At 38.3% G+C, this 14,518-nt stretch overlaps 2 protein-coding genes and 1 pseudogene across 5 annotated transcripts in view; 2 read left to right on the forward strand and 1 right to left on the reverse strand.

The window, feature by feature from the left end:
* The window catches only part of LOC311593775 (high mobility group protein B2-like), a 529,125-nt pseudogene that overhangs the window by 419,357 nt on the left and 95,250 nt on the right, over window positions 1-14,518 (forward strand). The window lies entirely within an intron of this gene.
* LOC311593465 (olfactory receptor 4A5-like) overlaps window positions 1-14,518 on the forward strand; it is a gene marked incomplete at its 3' end in the record, with an annotated part of 109,578 nt that overhangs the window by 5,526 nt on the left and 89,534 nt on the right. The gene's annotated exons all lie outside the window — the stretch shown is intronic.
* LOC311593481 (olfactory receptor 4C12-like) lies at window positions 1,998-5,660 on the reverse strand (the record flags this gene model as incomplete). The annotated part of the gene is made up of 2 exons (XM_084774822.1): window positions 1,998-2,018; window positions 4,857-5,660. The coding sequence occupies 2 exons, from the start codon at window positions 5,658-5,660 to the stop codon at window positions 1,998-2,000; spliced, it is 825 nt and encodes a 274-aa protein (XP_084630948.1).

A 14,518-nucleotide genomic window follows, 5' to 3' on the forward strand; every position in this document is an offset into this window, starting at 1 on the left:
ATTATCCTCCCATTTTGTCTTTCCATGATATCCTTGATTTCTTGGATGTTTTATGTCAGGAATTTTTTTCAGGTTTAGCATTTTCTTTGATGGTTGCTTCAAGTTCTACAATTGTATCTTCTAGTCTTGAGATTCGTTCCTCCATCTCTTGAATTCTGTTAGAGAAGCTTATCTCTGTGTTGCTTGCTTTCTTCTCTAAGTTGTCTTGTTCCCATTTTTCTTCTGTCTTGCCTTTATCATTGATTCCATTTTCATCTTCAGATCTTGAACTGTTTTATTCATTTCCCTCATCTGCTTGTTTTTATAATCTTGAATTTCTTCCATTGCCTCTCTGCAGACTTTCTGATCTTGAACTGTTTTATTGATTTCCTTCTCTGATTGTTTGTATTTTCATGAATTTCTTCCAGCGTCTCTCTATAGGCCTCTTTTATGTCTTCAACCTGTTTGGCTGCATATTTCTGCATTTGTTTATGGATTTTACTCATTTCCCCCATTATCATCATTACTAAGGATATGAGGTCATTTTCTTGCATTTCAATTGTGTTTGTGTTCTTCAATTTGCTTTCTTTGGGATATCTAGGATTTGGAGATACCATTTTGTTTGGGGTTTTAATGTTTGTGTTTTTTTACACTGGCCTTTAGACATCTTGCTGTCTTTGAAGTTTGGAAGTAGTTTCTGGTGTCCTTCACTGGTCATTGAGGATGGATTGTTGGTGAGTGAATATAGGTCAAAGGCCCTTGACTGTGGGGATCAGGGAACTCTGCCCTGGAGCAGGCAGATGACCTGGTTATAGGTTCAGGAGGTTTTGCTCCATACCCCGTGCTCCACACTGGGTCAGGAGAGGTAGTTGCTGGAGCTCTGCAGCCCCAGGATCAGTTTGAGGTAGTGTATGTAGAGCTGGTTATCTTGTCTTTGACTGGGCTTTGAATACCCTGCCCTCAGGCCTTGGGGCTTTGGGTCCTAGGCTCAGATCACCTTAGAGTGTCTGAACTCCTGCTAGCTTCTAGCAGTTGTTTATGTTTCTGCCTGACCCATCCAGGCAGTGCAGCCTAGGTTCTGCCTGCCAAGGAGAGAGTAGATACTGCCTTGTGTTTGTTGTTGGTTGGTTAGATTTCTGTCCTATTCACTTAGGCCAGGTCAGCCTCTCCTGGAGAGCCTGAGAGTCCTTTCTGGGCTGGGGAGACTGGCTAGGCTGGCTTAATTCCACCCAAATGTGCAGGAACAGTCAGCTGGGGCAGGTAGCTAAGTTTCTGCCTGGTCCTGTTCAGAATGTGCAGCTGTAGCTGCTTAGTTCCATCTGGTCACAGGGACGTCCCACTGGGTTGGGACAGCTGGTTAGCTTTTTACCCTTTCCACTCTGGCCAACCAGTCTCTCCCAAGAGCATGGAAGGCCATGCTAGGCTGTGGAGGCTGGCTAGGCTGGGTCAGTTCTACCCAATTATGCAGGAACAGTCTGCTGGGACTGGTCACTAGTTTCCTGCCTGGTCCCAGTCAGTCCATGCAGCTGTGGTTGGATAACATGTCCACAGCTTCCTGGGTCCCCATGTGGCACCTTGGACTTTCTGTGATCTGACATGGCGTGGGTGGGGACTTCTGAGGTCAGATCCACTCTTCTTCCTGAGACTTTCCCAGGCCAGGAGCCCCAGTGCTTCATTGCCCAGACGTCAGTCCCATATACCGAGAGTTTGTGCTATAGAGCACGGCTGCAGTTCATAGGCAGGTCACTGTCAAGACTCTGGGGACTGGGTTCCCATCCCTCATGGGCCATTGGATGATCTGAAGCCAGACTCGCTTCCGGTCTGCACTGTAATGACCCCTCTCACCTAGGTCATGTGGTCTATAGCTCTGAGGTGGGTCCCTAGACTCTGTCCCTTAGATCAGATACAGTGAATGATCAGTGCCACCATCTTGTAAAAAAAACTACATAATTTCTTAATGGCATCTTTCATCTGAGCATTTCTCAAGGTGTATATTAAAGGATTTAACAAGGGAGTTTTCATAGTGTAGAAGACAGAAACTGCTTTATCAAAAGATAATGTGGCTAAAGTCTCATGTGCACAAAAATACAAGGCACAAAAAACAAGGCAACCACGGTTAATAGTTTCTTAGTGATCATAGGATGACCACATAGGAGATCAATAGAAGGAGGAAGTTTAATGGACAAATAAAACCACTGTTGGCAGCAACAAAGAGCACAAGAATGTGGTTATCAGTTCAGGAAAGCAGTGAGCAAAGGGTTCAGAGCACACATAAAGTGATCTATGACATTAGGGGCACAGAAAGGTAATCTGAAGATGATCAGGATCTGTATGGTTACATGAAAAAATCCTCCTATCCATACCACTCCTGTGAGCAGACCACATACTCTTCTGATCATGATGGTTGTGTAGTGTAAGGGTTTGCAGATGGGCACATAGAGGTCATAGGCCAGCACAGGACACAGGGAGCCCTTAGCACCTCCAAAGAAATGCTCCCCAAAGTCCTGGGTCATGCATCCATTAAATAGGATGGCCTTTTCATGAAGTGAATCTATGATCAATTTAGAAGGGTTGACAGAGGAATAACAGGCATCAATGAAAGAGAGATAAGATAAGAAAAAGTGCGTAGGTGATCCCAATGTTGGAATGGCAGTTATAGGGACCACAATGATCACATTGCCCACCATGGGTCTCCAGCAGGTCCTCCGCGTATATATTATGACTTTAATTTTAATACTTTTATGAAACTGCTGAATGTTAAAATAAGTGGGTCTCAGATACCTGTGCCTTTTCTTGAGCTCTTTTATTTCTGTTGGTTTGTCTTGTCTAACTTCAACATTGTGGGTTTTGTTTTATATTATTATATTTTATTTAGTTAAAAAACAATTGAGACAAGAAAGAATTTGATCTCAGAATAATAAAATATTACAATTTTCAAAAAAAAAAAACCCGATAAGTCCCCCCCAAAACAAACCTAAAAATCTTTTTTTTTAATGTATGTATATATGAACACAGTAAGTAACAAAGTTCAAATAATAATGTCTCCTAATAAATAAAATCCAAAGAATAGGTGACTTAGTTTCAGAATCACAACAAATTTTCAAAGTACTAATTCCTGTGTGCCTAACAGAAAACATCTGGCAGAGAAAACATCTCATACCAGTACTATGCTGACCCAATACCTGTACATAAACAAATAGACAAAGAAAACTACAGAGGCACACAACAGACCCACAGCTGAGCAGCAGCCTGAAGCAAAAACAGCTGAGCCATTGTGGGGACTATATCTGACCCAGTGTGAAGCCCATGGAAGTGAACAAATTCCAAGGAATCCGGCGTCATCAGGACCAGTGATGTATGTGTTGTTTTGCCTTTTATCATCTTTATGCAATGTATACATGCGTCAAATTGTTACATTTTGAACTTATAGAACAATTGTCATTTAGCTGTTTAAAAATAAAATTGAAAATTGAAAATCAGTAAGTAAAATGAAAGAAATAAATTTTGTGATGTCATCATCATCATCATCATCATTATTATTGGATGTCATCCAATAGTGATTTCCACAAAAGCTTTAACACTGATAAATCACCAAGTATCTGTAATGTAAAACAGAGAAAACATACATAGATCTACACACTGGACTTAGGGCACCCTGTGATTCACATGGCATCAGATTTCTTAGTAATCCATGCTCATCTAGAAAAAAGACTTAGATTTTAATACTATTAACTCCTAATTCATGAACATGAGCTCTCTTCTCATTTATGAATATTACTTTCAGTGGCATTCATAAGTATTTTATAGGCTTCAGTATAGTTTTTGCCTCTTCAATTAAATGATGGAAAACAACTATTTATTTCCCAGATTTTAGAATCCCAGTGTTCTGGAAAGAACTTAGTCTCAAAATATGTACCTTACTTAGATAACCATCTTATATTCTTAAGGCACATTCTACTGTTCTATCATTAATTCCCTAATAAAATTATTCACTGTGTGTAAACTTCACTTTCAAATTAAAGAATTGTGTTGGTCTAGTTTGAAATTGTATCCTAAATGATAAAATATAGAAACAATGTCAGTCTTGTAAGCCTAAGATGAGCAGTGACATTTTTGATGTACAAATGATATTTAATAAATAATAAAATCTACAAATAATTTATGAGAAGCCCATACTCCAAAGTAAAAGGATAAAATTAAACATATTCTTTCAGTCATGTGTAATAAGCAGCATCTCAATATTACATAGAATTTCTTTAACTGCCAGCCTAATATTATAGTTTAATTTTTAGAACACTGAGCATTTCCCCAGTTACTTCATTTTTTGACAAAACAAACAAACAAACAGTAGTGGATAAAGAAACATTTCAGCTGTTAAGAGCACTTGTTCCTCTTGTAGAAGATGAGCATTTGCTGCCCATAACTCATGATGACCTTCAGTTCCAGGGGCATGCAAGGCCTCTCTGTCCCCCATGGGAATCTGATTCCACCTTGTGCAGACACATGCATTCAGATACACTCATAAATAAATAAATAAGTAAACAAATCTGAAAAGAAAGAAGCCTTTGTTTATGATGATAAAAGCGTGAAGAAAGAGATAAGATATGGATTACAGCCCCAGTTTAAACTCTGCTTAAATAACTCTCTCCAAATAATATAAACTATACATTATAGTTGACATTCCAATATATAGATAAAAGAGTTGGAAGAGATTTCGTGTATTACCTATATATTTAACGTTCAAGAACTTTTTAATTGTTATTTGAACTTGTAGGTTTCCTCCAGAGCTTCCTTATTGCACTTTTTACCTCAGAGTTCCTGAGGGTGTAGATCAAAGGATTCAGTAGAGGGGCCACCATTGTGTAAAAGACAGCAACGGCTTTATCAATGGGCAGAGTGGTCACCGGGCGCAGGTACACAAATATACAAGGAATGAAGGATAAGACAACTACTGTGATGTGAGATACGCAGGTGGAGAGGGCTTTGCGCCTGCCCTCCAAGCTGTAGTTCTTTAGAGAGTGCAAGATGATCACGTAGGATCCCATCAGGAGGAGGAAGTTAAACAGGCAGATGAAGCCACTGTTGGCAGCAACGAAGAGACCAAGGGTGTGTGTGTCCATACAGACAAGTTCCAACAACGGGTACAAGTCACACATAAAATGGTCTATGATGTTGGGGCCACAGAAGGGCAGCCAGACTGTAAACAGGATCTGAATAGTTGCATGGAGAAATCCTCCAGCCCAGGCCACTCCCACCAGGAGGATGCACAGCCTGTGGCTCATGATGGTCATATAGTGCAGAGGTTTGCAGATGGCCACATAGCGGTCGTAGGCCATTATTGTCAAGAGGATGATCTCAGTGGCACCAAAAATGTGCTCTGCATAGACTTGAGCCATGCATCCATTAAAGGAGATGACTTTGGTCTCTTGAAGGGAGTCCGCAATCAGCTTCGGGGCTGAAGAGGAAGTGTAAATTGTATCTATGAAGGAAAGGTGGCTCAGGAAGAAGTACATTGGGGAGCTCAGAGCCTGGCTGTTGATGACAGTGACCACAATGAGCAGGTTGCCTGAAATTGTTACCATGTACAGAACCAAAAACGTCGTGAACACTACTTTCTGCATTTGGGGGTTCTGCGTAAGACCTACCAAGATGAATTCAGTCACATTCCTTTTATTCTCCATCTGTGTAGCGCAGTTTATTTGTTCTTAAATCCTGAAAGGACCGTTTTGCCTTTAGGATAAAGGATTTACAAAATAATTAAATATTTCAAAAATTCTGCATCTTCATCACCATCTTATTTCGTAGATTAAACTCTACTTTTCCAAGTTTTATAGAAATCTCAAACTTTTCTTATTTGACTTTTCTAGACTTTTATTTTGTAACTACAAAAGTCTTCTTGTAATACATCAAGAAGACAGGTATCACATTTTCTAGGGGCAAAGAAGCAATTTCAAACTTCAGTTTTACTCCAGAACGAGGAAACAGTGTAATCATTAAAAGAGCTAGTTTTGGAATTAGAACAACCCAAAACTATACAAGAAATAAGATGAATTGGAACCATAAAATAGTTCATTTACCTTACCTATAATTATGTAAATATGCCAGAGTTAAACGTTGATGATAATGACTTTGGAATCAATATTCAAAGACTTTGTGGTTTGCATGTTTGTTTCAAAAATTAAATTAAAATGGAAAGACTTCCCATCAAACTCTATGTTGATTGAAATTCACACATGTTAGATCACATCTATGTGTTCCCTTTTCTTTGTACCCTTACTAAAATAGGGGGAATAAGCTGAAAAGTACCACATGCTCTCTCATCACACTCATAGTGAGTACTAAAATCAAAGTCAGTATAAACGTAGAAGAGTGACTTCTAAACCCTGAGAATGAAAGGCTCTTTACGTGTCCTCAGTGTTAAGTATATAGAGCACTGCTGTGAGCTCCTCAGCACAGTTGACAAGGAGAGAGAAATGACACTAATTTGATCACTATATACCATGTGCATATGCTTAAACATCATATTGTGCCCTGTATTGGTAAAAAGTAGAAAATAAAAAACATTAACATATTTAGGATATTTATCTCAGGATCTGAAATTATGGGTATTTTTTCTTTATTTTTTATGTTATTTATTCCCTAAATTTATTTAGATTTCATTGCTGATTTCAGGATTAGGAAGTAAGTGTAATCTCTGTTTTTTAGAGTCCTGTAATTGGATACATGAAAATTTAAGGTGAGTAAAATATGAGATATGAAACAGTGGAAATTTTACATTGAGACAGTAAATAAATATCTTAATATGATTAAAATAATGCCATAATATGCTTATGAAATTGTAATTAGCAATTCATGAAATGCCTTGAAGATTAGAACAGAGAGAATGCCCTCCAGAGTACCTAGCATTACCCTGATTGTCATTTTTTACTAAAAAAATTTATACATTTTGATCATGTTTTTCATCCAAATCTTCCAAGATCCTTCTCCCCTTCCTACCCACTCAACTTTATGTTCTCTCTTTAAGACAAATGTATGTTTCTTAGGTTGTAAGCTTTCAATATATGTGCTGGATGTAATCTTTATTGTGCCAGCCAAATTTGTTTTCTAGTTTTAACCAATATTATCAGTCAACCACTTACATAGGTGGCCAATAAGTCCATTCTGAATAATCACCCAGAATTTGCTTAATATACAATCTATTTTATTTCCTTGATGAAGAATGCTTATATCACTCAAACTTCAAAATACTATTTAAAACTTCTTTGGTCATTATTTAGTCTGACATTTTCCTGGACTTCAGATTTATTTCAATTTTTATGTGGTGCCAACACAAAAGGAGAGTAAGGCGATTTTTCCCATCTTGTGTGAGGCCATGGAAAGGAGACCTTCCCTGTCCTCTGTGATCCCAGGAATGTTTCATGATACAATAGCCTTACAGCTATGAGCCCAAGATTATGGCCTCTTTTCTAAATAGCCCAAAGTTCAGTGAATTCTCCTGGGGAGAAATACCCCTGAATGAAATGGAGTGCATTTCTACTTGCCAGATCTTCTCTAGAGGAGTTAATCCTTGAGAGAACCAACAGTGGACTAACATGTTTTCATAACTTCTAGAATGTCTATGCCGAAATCATGTCCCATGATCAAAACCACACATAAAACCCCAAGCATGACACATTAATCATTACTGCAGTGAATAGTCTCATTTCCTGCAAAATTTCAAGTAATCTGAATACATTCTAATTCTCTTTAAAATACTAAGATTCCTTCTTTTCCCTCGCATCACGCAGACACAAAGACAAACAGATCAACTCAGCCATGTGTCAAACTGATGCCTTTGGTGCTTGATGGCAGATTAAAGAAACAATATTTCATTCCCTGCGCTGGTTCAAAGACTCATAGCAAACCCTGTGGTATTTGCCGAGGAGCGAGGAGAGATCGGTCTTCCCCGGCAATGGGAAGGCAAGGACGTAAATGGACAACCTCATGCCACACTGAGAAAACCATGTCACTTATTTAACTTCCCGTTCTCCGACATCCTGACAGGAAGCTTTTAGTGTGCTCTGCTTTTCCACATTTGTGGCAGCATACCGAGGCTTACGTGCTCTGCACAGGCTTTCTGTGGGACGTTCTTAGACTGAGCGCCAGCAGTGCACTTGGCACTGTATTAAGTGATTTGTGTGTAGTATTTCACCTATTCCTCATAACAGTGTCGAAGGGTTTAGACACCTTTAAATGTGAATTTAAAGCAGAGAAGACAGTGGGTGAAAGGTAAACAACTTACCTAAAGTCCCAGTGATAAGACGTAGAGAACCCTGGATCAAAACCCAGGGTATCTGAGTCTAGCCCGTGTCCCCAACACAGATCAGTTCACTTTGTGAGTCAGCATTGCAGAGAAGTGACTTGAAGACGCTAGCTGGGGTCACAGGAAACCTCCACAGTCCTCTGCTAAGCTCCAAAAGAAAGCCAGATTGCAATAAGTTGAGATCTGCAACCCTCTAGAACTGCTCTACATTAGAAATCCCTGAGTGCTTTCTATTTTATCAACTTACACGCATGTTAAAGTTGAGGAGCCAAGGTACAGACAAGTGAATTTCAAAGAACCAGAGCTTATCAGTCCATGACAGAGGACAAGAACAGCATAGGTTTGCTAAACCTATTTTTAGCAATAATAGCTATAGAAAAATAGCAACTAATATTTTCTGCCTCTGTATCTCACCTTTCCTAGGATGATACAATACAAACATACAAGGAAACAATAGCCCCAAAGGACAGATAATTAACCTCTAATTCATAGCTTTTAATTCTTTAAGATGTTTTCTTCAAGGTTACCAAATGTAAATGGCAAAAATGAATGTAACATTTATATAATTCCTGATTGGTTCATTGTTCTTCTTGCTGTATGTAGTTTATTGCATTTCCGTGTAATCATATAATGTATATATAAAAATAATTTTAAAAGTTAAACTTTATTTTAAGAAATGCAGATGCTCTGCTGTGTGGCTGGGGCTCTGTTCAGTAAAAGAGGCATGTCTCCCTGGTTAGTTCAACATGCAAGAATGTTTTATAAGTTCAAATTTTAAAGTGTCCTGGATTCTGAATTTTAGTACGTATTCCCATTCATGGTTGAAAGTATGCACGTCCCTCTCATAAATAGAAGTTTTAAAGCATTAATCTTTTGATATTAGCTTCAGAGTTGAAAGGGTTCCTGTGAAAAAAAGATTTCTTCCTCCCATTCTGAGCTGTCCTCGTGGAAGCGAAGGTCGTACTTCTGTTACAGTTCTTCTTCCAATGAGCGTTTTAACATTCTCAGTTGTATCCTGTGTCTGCTTCTGTCTATATAAGGTAAGATTTTTCTTGTATCTATCCTGAGAATTACTAATTTATTTTCTCAAGAATATGTGTGGCTCTGCATAAACTAATAAATGGCAATACTGTCATGCATAGATCACATGCCGTACATAGGAAGGACGGCTCTGTCACCCACCGAGATACTTCATTCTTTTTGTCCTATTTATGAAACCTATACTCTATAAATTGTATGTCCACATTTATAGTTAAAAGCTTAAATATTTGTACATGATCTCCTGAAACATTTGAAGATGTTCAACTGTAATGTTTCAATTACTTTGATTGTACACTGCTTGCAGGAAAAGGATAAAAATATGATAAGCTAAGTTAAAAAATTAGAATTCTGGGTAACCTACCTTGGATGCTGCTGCAGTTGAGAATGCTCAGTGTGTTTAGAACAGCCTAGTAGTCATTTCATACAGCTGCTTAGACAGCATTTCAAGAAACATGTGTGTTCCAAACCTACAATGCGCAATGGTACCGCAGGAAGCAGAGATTGTCAGATGGCATAAATGTCTTCAGATATGCTTAACAGGTAATTTCGAAGCTTCGATGTCTTTGCAATTCTTGTAAAAATGGAAAGAAAAGAAAGGAGAAAAGAAGAAAAATGTTACATTGAATTTGAAATGGAAAGTCCTTGGGAAATACAGAAAGTCTTTTGATATTTTTTGCCTTTATAAAAACAATTACAGAACAAGAGACGCAAATATTTCTAACTCTTAATTTGGTCAATAAAGTAAAAATGAACAAGCAGCTTCTTCTGGAATCATTGTGTTTATAAAGACTACTGAGGATATCATTATTAATAGGTGAATTTTTGTCACCTTTGTCCTCCCAGGAATTAATTATTTATGGCTTTTTAAGGTTTTGCTTTAGAAACAGATATTTTGATGTTATTTATTTATACAAAACTCACTGATTAGTTCTTTTCTCTGTAGTTGGAACTAATTTGTCAAATGTCCGAATCTCTGACCTTGGATATTTTGGGAGGAAGTACGTTCTCATAAACCCTTGAGGACCATGAACAACTCTCATGACTTTATAGCTAACAAGCTGAGGCTTTGTTCAGGTTGTGTCTCTGGGGAAGTTTTCTCAGTCTTAAGTCATACAGAAGACAGAGATACCTAATCTTTTGACCTCAAATATATCAGGACTTGTTCTGTCATTGGAATGAATTTTGGAAACTGGCACACTTTAAGTCAATGTGCTACCTAGGAGCTAGATGCTAAATAAAAGGTGAAATCCTGGTGTCAGTTTTCCCAATGTAAAAGCCAAAAATATTTGCCCAATCTCTGCCTTTCCATTGACACCATGTTTAGAGATCTAAGTTTAGAGATCTAAGTGGCTTCTTGATGGTAGACGTCTTTCATACAAAACCCAAAACCAAAACCAAAACAAAATAAAACAATCCTAAAATTTCTTCACACATAACATCTCATGACTATGAGAATTTTACCTGGCCAAAATTCCCTGGCACCCTGAAAATACATAATTTAGCAGTTACTCTGCATCCTGAAGGATAGGGTATTGTTTAAATAGCCTATCAAAAATTTAAAATAGCTGTTTCATTCCAAATATGGCTGTAGAAAGAGAAATAGTATTAATAGCAAAAACAAGAGCTGCCATGTCGTTACTATGATTACTAATCCCTGTGTCCTTTTTATACTATCAGGATGCATCAAATTGTCTAATTCTCATATGCTAAAAACAACCTTCATTTCTGGAATAAATTTTGCTTAGTCATGGTACACAATAGCCTTTATAAACTACTGAATACAGTATGCTAGTCTTTTATTAAATTTTTTAAAATCTATTTTTAGACTATTGTAGTTTACTCTTCTTTTAGTATATTTGTTTGATTTCATTATCAGAACATTGTACTAGTCTTCAGAATATTGCTTTCATACTTTTTGAAAAGGTGATGAAATATAATGATTTCTTGAGTAATTTCTGCAGCTTCTTTATACATTCAATCTGATTTTTATCGCTTTACTATGTCACCAGCTGCTCTATAGACAGGACAGTATCTTCTAATTCATTTATACTTTTATGGCAGGAGAACAGTGGATCTTGTTATACTTGTGGCTGATTATTCAAGGTTAAACCGACAAGTGTATTTTCGAGGGACATTGATCTTTCTCTATTGTTTAAATTCTTGAACTTACTTAAGAATAATCTTATACTCCTATGTGCCTCTCTGTAAAGCCCTCTTTAGCCATTTCTGGGGAAACAAAAGTCTTCAAATTTCACTCTCTACTAGGCAAAAACTAGTAACGGCCAGGCTTATCTCAGTATTTATAAATTCAGAGCCTTGACAAGGTAGGGTTTTAGCACAGTCTGTATCCTGAGTATCTTCTGTTCAGCCTCCTTTGGGCGTGGCCTATCCCATGCCTATTCAATGGTGAGTACAGCTCCATTCTCCTGGGTGTTTTCTTGTACTTTCCTATGATGAGAGTTTTTAATTGGTGATACCGCACCCATTTTCCTTTGTTGAAATATCCTTAGCCCAATGGGTGATTTTTAGATGTAGAGTATTCAAAGGGATGCATTCTACAAATTATATTCTTTAAGAATATTAAATTTCATGCAATTCTATGTGCTTTCTGCACCCAAAACACATTGTTAACTTACTTTCACTCTTTTATTTGGCCAAGATGTAAAGACCTTAAAGTTTTAACCTGATATGTATAAAAGATGTTTAAAGAAATCATTACTTCCCACAATGCTTAGTGCCTAGCAGCAGAAGCTGCAAACCAGGGTGTTCACTAGATCTGACTCAGGTTAAATCTCACAGGCATTGGATGTGTTCCACAACTCCCAGTGGCAGAAGCTATGGACTCAGGAAAGAAAGTCTGCATAGTCCTAGAGTAAATCCTACAGATATAGGGAATTCAGGTTCAAACACTGCAGACCCAGGCAGGAGACATGAATTGACTTAAGCCAGTATCTGATGCTCAGAGAAGTACTAAGGATAAAGCCTTTTTCTCTTAAAAATCAATTTCACAGAGAAAAATGTTGCCTCATCCATATTATGACTAAGTTTTATTCTTAATATTTTAAATGCCTCCACTGAAAGGAGATTTGAATTAAAATATTAAAATGTAAAAGAAAGCTTGATTAGCAAACTAACTTCAGATGTATGCATATGACTGTACAAATGAACGAACAACAAAGCTCCCACATCCTGAAAAACCAAGACAAATTGTTGTCTCCAAAAGTCATGGAGCTGTATGATGGCTCCCACTGAGGAAGATCTGAAGGCACAGTAGAGGTCAGTGACTTAAGAAAAGGTCATAGACTCTGTGCAAATACTCTCTCTTGAGGCAATCCAAGTTCTAAACTCTGTCAATATGGCCCTAAAACACAAGGCCCTTGCTAGATATGACGCAACAATGCCCGTACAGCTTATCTTCAATTTCTCCCCTACACTTGTGGAAGTCCTTTATCAGCCCCAAGAAGTGCTGGAATGTCTCCACATCCCATTGGGAAGTGCTCAAGAATTCTAAGTGAGGTGGATGCACTCACTACTATGCTTAAAAATGGCGGGATAGAGCCCTACAACCCTTAGGGAAAGAACCCAATATTCTTGTCACCCAGTTTACTCTTCCTGGCATTCAATGGCTACTTAAAGTCACTCCTGCTTTTCTACTAGCTTAATAGGATCCCAGGACAAATGGATAACCATTGCCCTAATGAAAAATGGCCTTCTCCTCCTCTTCTGTTGCAGTGGCTGTGCCCCCTGCCCCATGTTCACAAAGAGGTCCAATACCAGGGTCTTCTCAGTATTTGCTGATGGAGGAAAGAGGGGAGCCCCAGCAATAAAATACTACTCCCCTGGGAATGAATTCCTCTTTATCTGATTCAAAGAGGTCTGTTGCAGTTATAATATCAGTATGCCCTAATAGAACTGCCCCCGTTACTCCCCCAATATAACGAAATATACTATCTATTTAGCCCTAAAGGAGGTCAATAGGCCCTTTACCCTCTTTTCAGACAGAGTATATGCTGTTAATTTGCTACCCTGGTTATCAAGATGGTTGTCAAGTTAGATGCCAATCCACTTTCCCCTTCTATCATAAAGGTTTCCATCCTTTTACAGGAAAGAGCCTCTCCCCTCCGCATCCAACACATCAGGTCTCCCAGTCCCCTGCCAGGTACCACATCTGAGGGAAACACCCTCACTGATCAGATTCGCTCTGCAGGAGCATTCACAGCCTCCACCAAGCGAGCAAAACAAGTCCGTTTGCTCGCGCACACACGCAAATATAAACAAGCTTCATGTTTGCTTTCTCCACATCCCTCTTGCTCAGCTCCAGAGGATGATAAAAAAAAAGATGCTCCTCATGGGCATCCCTTATTAGTGCCCCGGCTTTACAAACTGTGGGCACTAACCCCTAAGGTCTCATATCCAAAGCCCTTGGCAACTTGATGTTACCCATATTCCCCAATTTGGCAGATAAAAATATGTCTTTGTTACTGTTGGCACACACTCACATTTTATGTATGGACTACAGCCCAAACAAGAGACAACTAGAAAGGGTTAATATTCACCATATGTTCCCCACCTTTGGCATCATGGGCATTCCTCAGCAGATAAAGACTGACTTTTCTACCTCTTAATTCAAAACCTGCTGCTCACAATGGGAAACTGCCCATCACACAGAGACTTCTCACAAACCATTTTTTTTAAAGATGCTGTCTGTTTTACATTGTATATTTCTGGCTTCTTGATCAAAGAGTAGTTGACTGTAGATGTGTGGGTTTATGTCTGGGTCTTTGATTCAATTTCATTCATCTGTTTCATGCCAATATCTTGTGGCTTTTATTACTATAGCTCTGGAGTACAGCTTGAAATCAGGAATGGTGGTACCTTCTGACGTTCTTTTACTGTTCAGGATTGTTTTAGCTATCCTAGGATTTCTGTTTATTCATATGGGGATTGCATTGATTCTATAGATTGCTTTTGATAGAATAGCTACTTTTACTGTGTTAATTCTACTACCAATCCATGAGCATGGAAGATCTTTCCATCTTCTCATGTCTTCTTAAATTTCTATCTTCACATACACGAAGTTTTTGTCCTACAGATCTTTCACTTGCTTGGTTAGAGTTTTCAAGATATTTCATATTATTTGTGCCTGTTTTGAAGGGTGCTCTTTCCATTATTTCTTTATCAGTCTGTTTTTCATTT

Source organism: Acomys minous, assembly GCF_964271855.1.
Source record: "Acomys minous genome assembly, chromosome: 3".
In the NCBI taxonomy this organism is placed as follows: Eukaryota; Metazoa; Chordata; class Mammalia; order Rodentia; family Muridae; genus Acomys; species Acomys minous.